Raw genomic sequence first — 17,626 nt, 5'->3', positions numbered from 1 at the left:
TCCCCAGGAAAAAAAGTTTTGCAAAGTGGAAAAAAGGTAGCATTAATTTTTAAAAGAACTTATTCATTTTTTTCCAGGCTTATTCTACTGTTGGGACCCCAGATTATATTGCACCGGAAGTATTTATGCAGACTGGGTACAATAAACTCTGTGACTGGTGGTCTTTGGGAGTGATCATGTATGAAATGCTAATAGGTACGTTAAAGACTGCAGCCCTAAGAATCATTCAGAGGATTCAAAGGTAACAGGGTCTGTTAGTTCACCTAGTATAATCTGTATAGTGCAGGTAATAGGATTTTATTTACTACTTCCTGAAGTGAGCCCCAAACGCTGCTTGCAGAAAACTTTAAAGTCCTCCCATCTTTCCAAGAAGACAGCAAGAGGTAATGCCTCAGTTAGTAGTTCCAGTGAATAACTAACTATTCACTATTAAATGCTTCTGAGGTTTTGTTTTCTTACCTGATAGTACCAAAATCAACTTTTAATGTAGTACTATAAAAGAGAACTTTTGGCTCCCACAACATTTTAGATCTGGGAGCCACAGTAGCAAAAGCAGAGCCAAGGGAGGGCCAGCAGCTAGCATTTATTGTTACTTCAGACAGTGCTCCCCCCTTGACAGTCTCCTACTCTGGGAAAAGCTTGTTCTTTTTTTTTTTAATGTTTGTGCAGGGTATCCACCTTTCTGTTCAGAAACACCGCAAGAAACTTACAGGAAAGTTATGAATTGGAAAGAAACGTTGGTATTTCCTCCAGAGGTGCCCATTTCAGAGAAAGCAAAGGATTTAATTCTAAGGTCAGTAATAAAAGCCCACTCCTAGCTACTCACCCAGACATAGTCATCTTCCATTAACTTAACTTTCTGTTCTGCATGAAGGAAGCTCTAGACTGGGGGGAAAATTGGTTTCTTCTGTGTCGCCTTCCTTGATGAATTTTTCAGTCTTTTTCCTTTTGCCATCTGTTTAGCATGAAGGAATAAGCTGTAGTGATCTTGATTTGTACTGCTGCGTTAAGAGAAAGAGAACACTGGGGGAGGGGGAAAAAAAAAGTGATTGACCCTTATTTTTTTTCCCCTCAAAGGGACTCAGAAAACAACCACTCACCAACATTTTTAACAGTAAAGGAAACATTTGGATGTTCTGGATTTACTCATGTTTTCCAAAACGCTAGTTTTTAATCCATTCAGCTTGCACTGAAGTTTTGTGAGGGGTTTTGATGTCAAGGTCAGGCAGAAATGCTCTGTTTTCCTGATAGATTTGGAGGGGCAAATGCTTTATGGCCTTAATGTGTTATTTTGTTTTGTTTTTAAATATAGTATTACAAGCTTACACGATTTTGTTACAGGCAAAAAGGGGACTATACTTTTATAGGCAGGGCTAAGAGCTAGAATTTATTGCAGACAAAGCTAAAGTTTTATTTTTGTGGATATGGATAAAACCCAACTAAAATAAGGTCAAGTTCAGACAAAGCCTGAGACCTGGTCTGGCTAACTGTTATTACAAAGTTTGAGGTCTATTATTAGTACTTGGCATCCACCACCTGGCTGGACTATAGTAGAAATAGGAGCAGTTATTTCCCAAGTGTCACTACCACAAATAAAAGAACATTACAGTCTATAATTGGAGACAGTTTTATAGCCTGACTTGCTACATTACTAAAATCCTTGCAGAAGATTTCACTAAGCAGTGAGAAGATGACCTTTTTTGTATTGAGGTGTACATGATGTGAGAAGTGCCTTGTGAATCTGGATGGTGAGATTGTATGGAGAGAGATATAATAGCAGGATGACTAAATCACTTATTAGAGGCTCTGCACATTCAAGCAAGCAATACTTCATGTAACGAAGGTCAGTTCACTTAAAGAGCGCCAAGAGGCCCATGTCCACTTCCAGTAGGTTGATGGGGACTCCACACTTGGCAAAATCAAGCTTTGTTTCACATGGATATGTTTTCCTCCGTTATTGTAAACCTCCCTCTGTGTTACTTCTGACACCTTTTGCCATCCTCAAAGAGACTCTGCAAGGACAGTGTAAAAATATAAAGCAATTACATCTTTGCAAAATGTAGCTAGGGCTTAATGAACTCCTAGGCTAAGCATTGGCATGCTTACTATCTCCTTGATGAAATGCTTAAGAGTCTTTTCCAGTCAGATAGGCATCAGTCCAGAGGAGAAGAGAGTCAGCCTTTGCTGCTCCCTGGTACAAATCCCTGATGTCACCAAGGTGCTATTTGAGAACCTCCTCCTCCCTCTTTTTTTCTTCAGGGTTTTATCCTTTTCCTTGTTGGTGTTTATCCTTCTGCCTACCTCAGCTGGTAACTGTCCCCATCTCAAGAGTCTTATCTCTGTCTTCATTTTCACCTTTCTTATCGTGTCTCTACAGACTCTCACAGCTTCTTCTCTCAGATTGAGAGTTTATTCAGGAGTCTGAGCCAAGACTGTGCAGTTGGACCATATCAGAGAGAGGCCTTGGGTCTTCATGCCACCAGCACCTAGACCTCTGAGGGGAGGGAATTCGGAATGACGGGGAGAGTAGGGTATTTTTTGGACATGGCATGTTCTGAATTTGTGTTGGCTCACCTTACTTCCAAAATGTCACGTGAGAGTAGTCTTCTATCACATGGTGTCTATGTTCCTATTAGTTTGACTTTAAAACATGGATTTTAAATAGTTGAGAATGTGCAAAGGAGTTTTCAGTAGTAGGGACATAAGAGTTTCTATTCCAAACTAATCTTGCAAGACTAGAACATGCAGTAACTTTTAACTAAACTTGAAGATCGGAATATCATTAGAAAAGGTGCAAGTTACTGTCATCATGACCTTCATTTTTGGGAATGTTAACAATATTCTACTTCTGCTATTTCCCCTCATCTCCTAGATGCAATGGGCTACTTTTACGTTACTTGGAAAATACAGCAATTTAAAAGAACTTGCTCAAATTCCTGATATAGGATACCATGGCACAGTTATTCGCTGTTGCTTCTCTCTGCGTTTATTGTAATATTCTCTTTATTTTTCCACCTTTTCAGGTTTTGTACTGACTCAGAAAACAGAATTGGTAGTAATGGAGTAGAGGAAATAAAAAGTCATCCATTTTTTGAAGGCGTGGACTGGGGACATATCAGGTACATATGTGTATACGTATATATACATACATATTCTATAGAGAGCATAGCAGCCATGAAAGCAAAAATTTCATGCACTACGATGGCAAGAATAATTCTCTTCAATTTACCTCTTATTTTGAAATGCACTACTGGCAATAGTGCGTGACAGCCAAGGTTTTCAGGCTGTGCTGTAATTCATAGATCTGATCAGAGTTTACTGTCCTGAGATTTCTCAGGTTGGCCCAGATTGCCCAGGATAGAAAAAAAAAATGTGGTAGAGTGGTCAAGTTATTCCTGATTTATGCTCTGATATTGTCAGAGAGCTCCTCTTCCATCAGTAATGGGAAATGCAGCTGTTGCTATAATTCACTATTTTTTGTAATAGGAGCAAGAGAAAAGCAAACTCTGCCCCAAAAATGCAGGGGAAATAGATGAATGAAGACGAAAGGCAGCAAGTAGGAGGAAAATGCAGGGTATGTCTTTGCACCTGAGGGAACCGGTATGTCTACAGGGCGCTGGGCAGAGGCACTGACTCACCTCAGAATGGCAGCCTCAGTGGCATAAATTCTGCTGGCCAAGCCTGGGTAGAGGCCCTGCCGAGGCAGCCATACCAGGTCTAGCCTGAGCTTGTGCGTGCAGATGCTGAGCTACATCTGTGTGTACATGCAGTGGTAGCACCTTCAAAGCAGACTTTGGGCACACAGATGTTTTCAGCTACAGTAATAGCTACTCTTCAGCCCTTCTTAATGCTTGAGGTAGTCTGCTCTTTCAGGAATACTGCACTTTTGCATATGAAAATCCACACAGTGGGCGTGTGATTGTCCAGCTCATGTACTTCTCATTTCTTCTGTTGTGGAAAGAAAGCTTCATGTAACTTATCTTTTCAGTGTGGGAAACATTAATGAGCAGCAACAGCAGTGACTTACCTGTTCATGCCACATTTGGCAATGTGGCAAAAGGGTTTCCCCATTCCACCCAGAAGTGGATTTAATTGTAATTGTAATAATCAGAGCTGTAATAATTTTACAGCTGTAAATTAATAACTCCCCCACAGTGCCATGTTCCAGTTTGAATGCTTTTGTGGGACAGATCACTGAAGTAACTCCAAAAGCTACCTTAAAACTTTTTAAAGGACTGTGTGATTGTTAAGCTAATAAATCAGTAACGTGTGACTCAACTCATTTTGGATGAGAGATACTGACAACTGAGCATCAGAAATGGGAGCTACAGTCAAAAGGCGTTTGGATGAGTTCCAGGCTGATGGGTACTGGAATTGTAAAGCAACATGTCTAATGGCTTCAATTGCGAGTAAAATCCTGCTTGGCTGGGTAGGCAGGATTTAAGAAATGAAGGTAACCACTGTGGTTCTTGGTGACATCAAAGATAGTAATAGCTGTATAGCAGATGAGTGTGGAATGCTGTTTCAGCTAATGGAAAAGCATGTTTTCCCCAAGTTTGCCAAGAAGATGCTAATGCTAGATAGGAAATTAATGAACGTTGCCATGATGTCAGAAAGTAGACAGGCCAGATGCATCTCTCATGGAAGCTTTGTGCTTTAAATTACAAGGATGTTGTAACTGTAAAAAACTAAGTTAAAAGAAATGGAACTTAATGTATCTTTTTTTTTCTTACTATTCTTTTATGTCTATCTACAGGGAAAGACCAGCTGCAATCCCTATAGAAATCAAAAGTATTGATGATACATCCAACTTCGATGAGTTTCCTGAATCTGATATTTTACAGCCAGGTGAGACTGCCACTGTAAATTCCAAATTTCTATCTATAATGTGCCAGAATGCTTCATGGGTTCGTTCATTCTTGTTGTTTTTATTAACTTTTCTGATGTCCTAGTCAAGGTAATATATAGAGGCTTGATCTAGAGATTCTCTTTCAAAAACAAATTTAAACGTATGACTTCTCATAGCTTCTACTTCCTTAAAACTTTAGGGGAAAAAAAGATTGGAACAGTTAAGTATATTAATGAAAATGGTTTGCATATGTAGTGAGCGCCAAAAGCAGTACAGTTTTCTACCATATAGTCTGTCTAAAAAAATTCTGATAAAAACAGTCTGCACTGATTTGCTTTTGACCTTTAATTTTTTTTTTTTAGTTTTATGCCAAACAGTGCCTCTCCAGTGCCTGTTAGCTATTCCCGTATTTAGGTAACACCAAGTGCATTTGTATTGGTTTTGGCATCTCAGACCCACTGTATAACTGAAAATGTACATCTAGATACCCAAATACAAACTTGGAGATCAGCATTTTTGGCAACTAGAGTTGAAAATGCTGTTGTAGAACTCTAAAAGCAGCAACCTGAGTGCTGAATATAGGAGCCTTCTGCAGTGAATGTCAGTGTTCAGCACACTAGCTGTGCGGGCTGCTCACAAAATAAAACGTGACTAGATCTCCCGCTAGCTATATGAGCCTCGCAGAAGCTATAACCAGGCAGAAGGCCTAGAAAAGGAACATGTGCTTCATGTATGTAGTTCTCTTGGGAGAACCTGGATAAAACTTTCTTCTGTTTGTGGTGAGGATAACACCATGTGTATTCCTGCATTCGTTGTGCATGGAGCATTCTAAATGTTTTGTTTCTTTTAATTATATACGCCATAGTTGTTTAAGAGGTTCCTCTCAATGTATGGGAGCTTATGGTATATACACATACAGAAGAAAATAACCATTAACAAACAAAACCAAACTTCTTTCACTTCAGAGATGCACGCTGAAATTAAGTGACTATTAAGTCACTTATTAGTTACTTTTTAAACTACTTTAAACTAATGTAAGTAACACTTATATTAATGACAGAAGGCAGCTGACCTGATTAGAAACAGGATTTTTTCAAGGAATTTCTGATGAGTAGGGAAATACAAGTTCAGGACTGTTGATGTGTGAAAAGTCCTTTCAGAAACAACACTGTTTTTAATTGTGTTTTGTTGTTTGTTTGTTTGATTGATTGATTTTTACTTTTGTATCTGAATTCTAGTGCCAAACACAACGGAGCCTGACTACAAATCCAAAGACTGGGTTTTCCTCAATTATACCTACAAGAGGTTTGAAGGGCTCACGCAGCGTGGTTCGATCCCTACCTACATGAAAGCTGGGAATTTGTGAAACAAAACCCAGACCCACAGAAGAAATAAAAACACAAACCTCAGGTAGTTGCATCACCAGACCCGCTTGGCGTTAGTTATCAACACATTGACTGGTGCGCATCAATTTCACAAGGAAATTCTACAGGATTAGGATTTCTAAGACTACTACAGGAATTAGTTGGCAGTGCCAGCTGGCTTTTTTCTTTTTTTTTTAATATTTGAATATTTTTGTTAACTTTATTATACAAAGGTACTGGAATAAAAGGAACGTACATCCCTTTGTAACTGCACTGCCTATGTGTGTATAATGGTTAATTATGCCTCTCTGTCCTGTGGCTTTGTTTGTACTGTAAACTGTCTAATCCACCCAGGAGTAAAACACATCATTTTACGCAGTATTGTTATCATACTGCTTACCTAGTGGGTTTTAGATATGCAGTATTAAAAAAAAAAACCAAAAAAAAACATTGCCCACGTTTTCAAAATTCTCTGAGCAGTTGCTTAAGGGTGTTCCAGTTGTGGTCTGCAGATATACCCCATGAGTGTGGCAATATTGGATTATTCTAAATAGCAGTGTCCTGTGGGGCCTACTTGTACCCTGCCTAGCCTCGTTGCTCCCCGCTGGAGGGTTTTGTGAGCAGATTGTCCCTTTTTGTGGGGGATGTGGGGCAGGAAGATGGTCCCTGTGATCTGTATAGTGACATTTCTGCTTTAATTGATAATTAATGGGTCCTATCACTGAAGATGATGATACTGTTCATGATGATGATACCTGTTGACAACTTCAGAAGAAAAAAGGGAATCTGAGTAACAATGACAAAAACTTTTAACAGATTTGTTTTTTCCATTACCAAGTTCTGAAAATATGGCAGTTTTCAGGATTGCATTTCAGCCTCTGTTGGAAGGCAGATAATCTTGCTGTTGAGAATTTAAAATATCCTTTTCTGTGCGAGAAAAACTTATCCTAGAGAAGTGATCAAATGGCTGCTTTTTCTTTTTCATCTCCCTAAGAAGTTCCAAGAAGGGATGCTGTTGCACCCTTTCCTTTCCAGGATACCTGTAGCAGCCTCTGCTGAACCAGAGGAAATGGAGTGCCCAGCTGGACTCACTCTTCTGTGGGCTCCAGCTTTTTCTAGCGTCTCTTCCTAATGTGGACCATGGGATTATAAGGGATCAGCTGAGTCTTCTGAAGCCCAGTTACCAGGAACCACGAACAACTGCGACTGAACCAGGCAGAGCACCTACACCTGTTCTCCCCACTCTGCAAGATGGTGACAAACTGACAGTAGAGAGGGGTCTCCTTCCCCTGGGTCAAGGAAACCGAAGCAGAAAACTGTGTACTGGCTATGATTTTCTTCCTCAGCTACATCCCTGCCTGTACTAGCATATTATCTGCAGTACTTTGAATCTATCACAATACAGCGGAAAACTTTGGTATCATTTTCTGATTACAAAAGAGACTTACGGCAATGAACAATTCACCAGTAATTCAACGAGCAGAATCACTGTCACTGCCTTCCTCCTTTGAACACAAATGAAAGGCATTCTAAAGCCCCCACAACACCCATCAGAGTGAAGCACAGGATGTTTTGGCACGTGGCAGGGAAGACTCCATTAGACTGACTTTTACAGCAAAATGGAAGTGACTATTTATAAAGCTTTTACAGAAATATTTATTGCTGTTAGGCACCATGGTATGTTCTGAGCTGTTCAGCTGTTCTGAATTATTTGTATGCTTCAAAAACGTACTTTGGAGTGTTCATCTGTTGCATAAAAGTCAATTTACCAGAAAAATTTCTGTGCATCAGCAGCTTACTGACAATGTATGTAGTCTTCCCTGATCCAACAGCTGCTAATTTCTTCAAGGCCTTCAGTGATGCCTTTCCTCCAATACTTTATCTTCCTTCAAACATCTAACATCTGCTACTTATGCTGCTTTTCTACAAAAGAAATAGCGTTCAGTTCATCAAAGAAGAGTATCCAGTGCTTCAGGGCCCACCCAATTTATAAAGTCAGATTATGGCTGAGCTAAACTTTGCCTAAATGTTCAATTTAAGTGGGAACAACTATGTGATCTCCTAGTTTTTCTTCACAAACCTTGCACTAATTAACACCTCTTTACTGCTCCTGGGACAAGATCCTTCAGAAATTCTCTGGTGTTGTCTTTAGCCATGTCAGTGCAATGTAGTGAAGGTCAACTGTGTCCATCCAGAGACTGTCCAAAGCCAGTAACTTAAATCCACCTTTTTATACTTTTGCATTTCTTTCTGCCACTGGCATAGCAGCTTCTGAGGCTTCTGAGAAAAGGAAATTCCTTTCCTGACATTCAGTCCCTTCTACCAAGATGGGGGAGATTGGGCAGAATATATACAAGATGCAGACTTTGCCTCAAAGGGTACTGCTATTCAAAAAAGATTTTTTCTTAGTTTTAATTTCCAATCTCATTCATGGGGTCACTATATGCACCAGAAGTGGAATTCTTGTGAACAACACATTTCAAAAGACCGCAGTTACCCGCAGTTACTTTGCTAAGACAAGATCAATTTCATGGAAACTGCAAATGCTCAGTAATACTGTTTTTTTTTTTTTCCTGCAGGGTTTGCAGGAGGGAGATAAATACACTCTTAATTTAAAGCTATCTAATAAACGATGTCTGTACATACTCACTGGTTTACAAACTTGGGAAACAGCTGAACCCTTATATTCATAACACTAAAGATAATACGCATTTAAAATTGCAGATAATTAAACATATCAGTGCTCACATAGGAGTTGTATCCTTCAGGAAACAGCCTGCAGCCTATTTAGCATAAACTCCTGTATTGTGGTAGTTGAATTTATTTCTTTGAAAACAATTATTTTAATCAATAAGTCAAGTCCAACAAAATGTTAACTACTGCTTTTAGGATTATAGACTTTTTTATTTTTTTTCAAAGGTAAAACTGTGACACTATAATAGATTAAAAAGAACAGAAGGTTAATCTACACTGGCTTTCAAAAAATGGAAGTGCAACATATCGTTTTGCTTTATTTTTGTCTTATTCCTTTGGATGGTCATTTGTCTTTTTTTATTTTTTTCTCCTTTGGTGTTGTTTGTCACTGTGCCATTTATTTTTCTTATTCTTGGAGTACCAAAGATCCTGAAATGGCTTGATGATTGCAACCATGTGAAAATTTATTTTGTGGAAGTATGATTTGTTAACTTTTGTTGAAATGTGGAATTTTGTAAGCAAATTCTTATCAGAGGTTTGCTGGGAAGTTAACCTATTCCAGTAGGGAAAACCTGAGTGCATCAATGGAAGTAGTGAGCCTGAATCTAAATTCTGGATCTGAATACGCTGAAACTGGGGAGGAAGTTTGAATTAGAAAACACATCTGAGCTTTTGCACTTTGTTCCATCTCTAATCAGCATGAATGCGTGGCCTTAGGTATAGGACATACGCAGAGGTTCATTCACTTGCAAAAGGAGTTAAAATAATAAAAAAAAAATTGCCAGCATTCACAAATCAAATATTGTTGATACTGCATTTGCACTGTTAAATTTGCCTTGCTGGAGTGTTACATGTTAGTTTTATAGGTCAATTGTTAAACAGCTGAGTGGTTGGATACAGTATGGAATAATAGCATCTGATATGGGTGAATTCACCAAAGTGCAAAGGGGCTTGCTGAAAGCTCTCCACACTACTAAGAGAAATGGGCATAAGCAGTACAAAGGGTGTTGTGTCGGCTCCTTGTAACAAGGTGACTTTCCTCCTCTGCAACAGCAAGTAGGGAATACTGCAGTTTAGCCCAGTTATACTCTAATGCTTAGGAAGTGCTCTCACTTTTTCAATATGAGCAATTACAAGCATTGTAACATACTGTACCTTGTCCTTTTAATGTTGATATATTACAGCAGCTCGTTCTTGGAGTCAAAATGGCAACTGCTATATTTTTCCTAGACTGTTTCATTAGTTGTGGTTGGGAAGGTTACATAGAAGCATTATAAAATTTATATGAGGCTTTTTACAGCATTTGAAAATAAAAGTAGCATTCTTTTTGTAAAGTTGCAGTTTTTTATTTATTTTTACAGTAACGTGCTGGGTTTGTTTCTTTTCCAGAATGGGAGACATCTAGGGAATTGAAACACTGTTTGGGGGGGCGGGTTTCATTGTCAGTGGAATTGAAGATGAGAATGCACGTCACTATTCTCAATCAGATGTACAGAGAGCGAGAATTACCTGACAGGTACCAACTGCAGTCACATGAAGCTGCTTCTAAAAGGGCTACCGCTCTTCACAGGAGGCTTCCATCTGGAAGATGGAAGATGATCTCCCTGGAGATCATAATTTAGTCAAGAAAGGCTTCCATGGACAGTTGTTCTTCAATTAATCTCAGAAACGTTTTTGTCCTATTGTTCCCAATTCCTTACTGTGTTTAGAGCAGTGGCAGCAGATGCAGTTGTTAGGCATTAATGTAAAACATTATATTGAGGTGAGCAGCTGAAAGCAAAGCTTCCCGCTGAGTAGCCCTCCAGTGAATAACAGCCCTCCTCTGCTCAAGAATCACTGCTCTCAGTAAGCTGATGCAATTTGAACAGGATCTTACAAATTCTATTTAATGCAATTACACTTTTCTTCCGGTAACCAGATGTTATCTTGCACTGAGCTACATCTCGTAAGGAACTGCAGGCTTGGTTCTTTTTCTCCTTGCATTTCCAAATTCAGTATTTCTCAAAAATACAGCACCTTAAATATAAAGGCTATACCTTCAGCATATGCAAATATGTTTTTTCTAAGTCGACCACTCAAGAAAATAGTATATAATTTAGTGTTTATAAAACATACTGCAAATATGTCGTGCTTTTTTCTTTTTTTTTTTTTGTACAGAGTGTGCCTTGTAACCAAAATGATTATGCTTTGGACAATAAAATGTCTTTCTGACAATCTTCCTATGAAAAGAGAAGGAAGGAATATTCAAAACCTTCTGTCTTGCTAAGGGGTGTGATGACAGTAGTGGTTTCCAGCTCTGGACTAGACAAGGGTGGATTTGCAGTTCAGGCAGTGCTTAATGTAGTTCTTTAGGTTAATTTTATTTACTGGGTATGTAAACTTTAATTATCACAGAGGTTCTAAAATGCCTTATCCAATAGCTGAATTTCAAAAATGAAAGTTGGTTTGAAATGTGCGTGCTGTACTAGTGTCACCTGTCAGCTGTGCTGGGCTCTGACGCACCGGATGAGTGCCTGGCTAAAGGAGCTTGCCATCTGAGATACCAGCTCCAGCAGCTATTGGGGCAGCTCAACGCTGGAGAAGGGCAGGTTCACATATATATAATGGAACGAGCATATTCTTTGTCAGTTGTAATGGTCCTGAAGTCTCCTAAGAGGATTTTAAGAGTTTGCTGTATTGTAAATTACCAATTTTTCTCCTGCTATGTGCTTTCAGTCTGGTATTTTCTTTTTCCCTTTATTTTTTTGTTTTAATTATAATTATTAACTTTAGTCACCATTGTTTTAGTGATCGTCTGAAGTGCAGGACTACTGCCGAAGGAGGGCACCCAGGACCCCAGGCTGAATCTGAGTACCTCAACCATGAAGCAGAACAGCCCCACTCCTTCCTGCTTACTGCTGTTCTCAGCAGCCTGGATTTGTGTACTTGGCTGCACGGAAACACTGCTGCAGTCGCCGTAAGGGGAATTGGATCTTTGCACATGCAGGGAGCTCATCTCACCACCTCCTCCTCCCATCCCTTCTCTCCAGGTTATTTGATGGCATGGAGGTTGCTGTTCCCTGGGAAAGTGGGGTGTGTAGGTTTGAACCCTCTCACACTCTGGGAAATTAACCCAGGTTTCTCATTTCTCAATCAAGCCAGAGCTCAGCTAGGGACAGCTTGTTTCTGAGTTGAACCAACCCTTGATGCCACATCCTGTTTCCATACCAGCTGCTTCTGTTTCTAGTGAGCCACCATCTGCTGCGGCGTCTTTCTCCCGCAGGAACACACAGTGCTCAACGTCTGTGCTGGCCCCAGGCAGCTGCCTTCCGCTGGTGGCAGTCCCCGTTCCTTCCCCTCCAGGTGTCCTTGCCTGCCCTCGCCCTTCCAAATGCCAAATCTTTGCCCTTGCTTCTGTGCCTCCCCTGAAACTAGATGATGTTGAAAGGGGAGCTCAACAGCAGAGAGTGTTGCAAGCTTGGAGCTGTTGTGTAAAAGCAGGGTGTAACCACTGCCCCTGCATCCATGTTTTGGAAAAAAAGACAGCAGCTACAGGCAGCAGGTGTTACACACACCAAGTGTGTCCTATAGATTGTTTACTTCCAGGGATTTAGGCAGAATCTGCCCCTCAGTGTGGATGTGTGGGAGTATGTCTGATGTGCAGGCAGGTGCCAGCTGCTCCCCGAGGGCACATCTGCTCCCCCGTGCCCAGCTGCATAAGGGGGGGCTGAAGGGGAGCACCAATGTGAGTGTACACCTCTCCAGTGTTAGATCTCACCCGAAGGCTGCAATGGCTCTGCTGGTTGCGGGCACTTATTTCCCTACTTCAGGCTTCATTATCTCTGTCTAATAATGACAAATGATCAGATAAGAGCCTCAATGACTTTCTGGTCATGACAGAGTGAATCACTGGTAAACCAGACACACATCTCAAGATTTTCAGTCCAGCAGGCTGCCTTTGAGGTCTCAACTGGTTCCCACTGATGTCAGCAAAAGATCCCTATCAAAAGCAGAGAAACCAGTGAACAAGTACGGTTTCAAAAGCAAGCTGCTTGCTGATGCCATGCTTTTATGTTCTTTAGGAATGAGACAAACAGATTTTCTATCTGTAGTGTTAAATGGGTTGAAAAGCAGTACGTCAAGAGGATAACTTCTGGCTTCAAATTAAAAGGTGAGAGACTTGCATGGTGTTGCTGTTAAAGAAGAAAATATTACACCTCATTTGTCTGACAAACAGAATTAAACTAATGCCTCAAGGAAGCTTCACAAAATGTACAATTCCTTTAGGTGCGTTTTTCTGAGATAGCATAGTGCATCACTGTGGGACATGACCCGGGCTGGGCCCAAGTCTGGATTTTGCGTGTCCTGGGAAGCAGGCAGTGCGGTGTGGTTTCTGGCTTTGTGAAGTTCAGCCGGTGACTGACGGATACCTTGCGCTCAGCCGGTGGCGTTCTGCTGAGTAATGTCAGACGTACACGACCCACTGCGTGCACCACTCGGGGGACTTCTGTCCTCAGTTAATTCGCTCTTGACTTAGTTGCACAGATTTAAGGTGGCTTACATTTTTGTGTCTTTGCATTGTTCCAATACCAGCTGTTTAATCTGAGGCTGGTAACGTCTGGAGAGACCAGGAATCTGTGCAATGGGTGACAAATGTGCTTTAACCAAGGAGATGACTCTCAGGCAGCGATGTGATAACATTGTTTGGACCTTATTTGCAGGCAAAGATGAATGAGATGATTGCAGCTCAGCAGCTGAAAGACTGGTTGTGTGCAAGCCCACAAAAAGGTGTTTTGTCCTTGGAGATGCACTGCCCTCACAGCTGGCTTTGGTCTCTTCTAGCCACAGCAGAAACAGCACTGGGTTGCAGCTCAGAGATTCTAGAGAGCTAGGACTCAGCTTGTGGGCTGCCACTTGTACACCATGGGCACATCTCAAGTGCATTTCATTTTCAATGGGCTCCCTATGCAGCTTTATTTATCCTTTTGTAGAGTAACTGCAATGGTGTTTTTCAGAGCCATTAGACACTAGGCTCTTGCCAGACATTCCAAAAGTACCAGTTTCTGCTAGGAATGAAAAGACCATTTAAGATGTGAAGTTTATTTTGTCTTTAAATTGAAAGCTGCACCATCAAATTGAGAGACTTTTAGGTAAGAGATATACAAGAAAGTGGATTATATTGTGGGCACAAACTGTTGCCAGGCAGGACTCCTAAACAACAAAAACACTTCTAAAAATGCTCATCTTCTTGACTTATTTTAAATTTGTTAGAAAACCTCAAGGTAAATTGATCATCCTACTTTTTCCAATGCTCAGATTAGAGAGAGAGCAAGTAGGAGTTGAAGCTCTTCCCAAGTGAAACTTGTTTCATCCTGTAAGGAATTTGTCAGTGATTCACTAATCTTTAAAGCCTGAATATTTCACTATCACAACGCAATCTGACATACTGCATACCATAACCCATGTAACTTCACTCACTGTATTGTGCTGGGCTTTTGCTTCTTTGAAGGGCTTCTGTACCAGTTACTGAGTGGACATAATTTTAAATGGCTTTTTTTTGGTTAGTTTGGTTTTTATAGGCTGATTACAGTGTGTTTGGGCCATTTACATAATTTTTGAAGCAAAAGTCTCTCCTGATTTGGGGAATATCTTTTGCTTGAAAATGATGGTACATTTTACTAATGCACAGAATTTATAGCAAAGTCAACAAATTGCTTGAAGTGTGGTTTGTGCTGATTAACTTCAATTGACTGTTATTAAGTTCCAGAAGAAAAGCATTAGCTAGGTAGCCCCAAGTAGCCACCTAAGTCCTTTTTGTGTGAAGCAATAAAAGTCACCCTAGTACTACACAGTTGACCTCTCCGTGGTCCCTCAGAGGAGAGTGCTTTTTTCCAGTTTGTCCCTGCTTCTGAAACAGGTCTCTTAAGGGTAGTGTGCATGGAGCTACATCGGCCCCAGCAAACACACCAGAAATTAGCACTCCCTTCAGGAGTGTATCTCAGAGAAATGCTGTTTGAGTGCTCTCTGTGTCCTGTGCAGCAGCTAAGACACACTATGCTTCAGATGTTATTAACCATTCACAGAAAAGAAAAAGGAGTAATAAGACACCTTTCTTTAACTGTTCTGTCACAGACTATTATTTAACTGCTCTGAGGTTTGATTGTTGTTTTTACCCCCTTTAGCAAGTTGTTGTATAAGTTGTTTGGAAAAAAAAGAGGTTATCTGTTGCTTACGTAAAGCATTCTGTTCTTTATTTTATAGCTAAAAGCTGTTCAAGAGAAAGTGCTTTCCTAAAAAGGGCAAATATATCAAGTGTGGCCTATTCAAAATCAGTGCCTTACATAAATTGGGATCCTACTCTGTCAACACTCAACTATCTACTATAAACACCAGTTACTGTCGTATATGAAACGTATGGAATGTTCAATAATGAGACCCATCACCACCTTTGAATAAGAAACAAATATAATAAATGATGTTTAAAATCTGTGTTAGTATTTTGGCAGAGCCCCACATGAAATTTAAGCCTACTGTGAACTAATTCTTGGAGTTGTGAGTTTGTGCTTTTTTCAGTATCAGTTGTAGGATATAAATAAGTGTATATCAATGATACTGATTTTCTCAAAGATGGCAACACAATATAACTCCCGTCTTTTAGCTCTTCCTACTGCCTTTTCTTTCATTTAAGGCAAGAGTGGTTTGTAATTGCTTTTCTCCAATACAAATTCTGTAAGACCAACTGAACCAGCATGACAGAATACATACAGCACTACAGGTAGTGACTGTGGGATTATTTATTACCTCACATTCTGAGGTGACAAGTGGATTTGCAAGGGGGAAAAAAGTACTTTATGAAAAATTATATGCTGAGAATGTCCTAGTAGTGCAATTGCATTTGCTCGTTGACATCCCCAGCTGGCAGGCACCGCTCCTTGGCCAGGTGAGCGTGTTTTGTTAGAGCCACTCACCCACTCTGCCTTTTTCACACGTCTAGTCTAGCAAGCACAGTTTGCAGGCCTCCACAATATTAAAGCCAAATGACAGAAAATCTAGAAAAGAAGATAAAAGATGGCACAAATGGAGTTCAGGACTGCAACCGAGTAGTTGTTCTCAAGATCGCAGTTTGGAGCTTAGGCAACTAAATTCTGCGTAAATCTCAGTAAGCTATGAAGGAAAGATATCTTTGTTTTCTGTTTTTTAGCAGCTCTATCACTGACTAGGAAAGTTAGTAATCTTCCATCACATTGTGTTAAATTCATAGGTGGTCAGATGGATTTTTCCCACATCATTTTGTGAGGATTTACTTTCTCAGGTTTTTAAAAGTATTTTGGCAAACTTACATGTTTATATGCAATGAAAATAAGCATGATGCTGAGCTGCTGTCTTAGATGAGATGATGGAAACAGAAAAGGAAAGATTTTTTGAGACTTCTGTTTCAGGATACTGGCTTTCCCAAGATAAAATATTGACCTGCCCTCACAGAGAAAACAGACACAGAAACATCTGTTTTACACATGTGATTTTATTATTTTTTAGTCCAGACAGGTATCACAGAATCGTCTAGGTTGGAAGAGACCTCCAAGATCACCGAGTCCAACCTCTGACCTAACACTAACAAGTCCTCCACTAAACCATATCACTAAGGGCTACATCTAAATGTCTTTTAAAGACCTCCAGGGATGGTGACTCAACCACCTCCCTGGGCAGTCCATTCCAGTGCCTAACAACCCTTTCAGTAAAGTTCTTCCTAACATCCAACCTAAACCTCCCCTGGCACAACTTTAGCCCATTCCCCCTCGTCCTGTCACCAGGCACGTGGGAGAATAGACCAACCCCCACCTCTCTACAGCCTCCTTTAAGGTACCTATAGAGAGCGATAAGGTCTCCCCTGAGCCTCCCCTTCTCCAGGCTGAACATCCCCAGCTCCCTCAGCCGCTCCTCGTAAGACTTGTTCTCCAGACCCCTCACCAGCTTTGTTGCCCTTCTCTGAACACGCTCGAGCACTTTGATGTCCTTCATGTAGTGAGGGGCCCAAAAAAGGGCAAAAGGGCTGAAGTATACCAAAAGGTATACCAAGCTTTAGTAAGAATATTTAGTAGGACTTTAGCATTTCCTTTTTGGGGGGGATTTTTTTTTTTTTAAGCAAGGCAGCAATAAACAGTCTTGTAATTTTCTAAAAAGCCCTAACTAGCTGTAGTCTTACCACCAGCGGCGAGGTGTCTATTACTAAAGGAGTCCCCTCTGGACTGTTACTACAGCACTAGACCTATTACTCTGTTGCATGTCACTATCCTTTTGAAGAAAAGAACCTTTCAGAAAACTATCTTTCAAGCAATTTATTTCTGCAAGAGCAATTTTACTACTCATGGGTTTGTCTTAATGCTTTGCGTGCTTGCAATGTCTTTTGACCTGGAGAGATAACAAGCATTCACGCAAATTTCTTTCCTCTTAGCATAATGTAATTAATTATGAAAATACCTAGGTAAATAATATTCTTGCTTTTATTAAAACCAACATGCTTTTTTGTGTATTTAATTTTCTTTTTCACTTTTAGCAAAGGATGCTTTTCTTTTTATCTTAGAGAATAATTTTGTTATGCCTCCAGACCAAAAAAGCAATCACTTTTGTGATTGTTGTCTGTTGCACAAAGATAGAAATTTTAACAACTTAAACATTAACCTCTAGAACAGATGCTGACAATCTGATACACTTTGAGAATAGTGCACCTACTTTTGCTAGT

At 40.2% G+C, this 17,626-nt stretch overlaps 1 protein-coding gene across 1 annotated transcript in view; it reads left to right on the top strand.

The window, feature by feature from the left end:
- STK38L (serine/threonine kinase 38 like) overlaps positions 1 to 10,241 on the top strand; it is a 48,880-nt gene extending 38,639 nt beyond the window's left edge. The window contains exons 10-14 of the mRNA XM_048050135.2: positions 78 to 195; positions 670 to 793; positions 3,024 to 3,119; positions 4,757 to 4,848; positions 6,088 to 10,241. Of these exons, the coding sequence (XP_047906092.1) occupies positions 78 to 195; positions 670 to 793; positions 3,024 to 3,119; positions 4,757 to 4,848; positions 6,088 to 6,215 (558 nt within the window). The 3' untranslated portion in view covers positions 6,216 to 10,241. The remainder of the gene's footprint in view (positions 1 to 77; positions 196 to 669; positions 794 to 3,023; positions 3,120 to 4,756; positions 4,849 to 6,087) is intronic.
- The last annotated feature ends 7,385 nt before the right edge of the window (positions 10,242 to 17,626 follow it).

Source organism: Anser cygnoides, chromosome 1, assembly GCF_040182565.1.
Source record: "Anser cygnoides isolate HZ-2024a breed goose chromosome 1, Taihu_goose_T2T_genome, whole genome shotgun sequence".
In the NCBI taxonomy this organism is placed as follows: Eukaryota; Metazoa; Chordata; class Aves; order Anseriformes; family Anatidae; genus Anser; species Anser cygnoides.
Note: the sequence above shows the minus strand (reverse complement) of the source record. Positions and strands in the feature narration are given on the sequence as shown.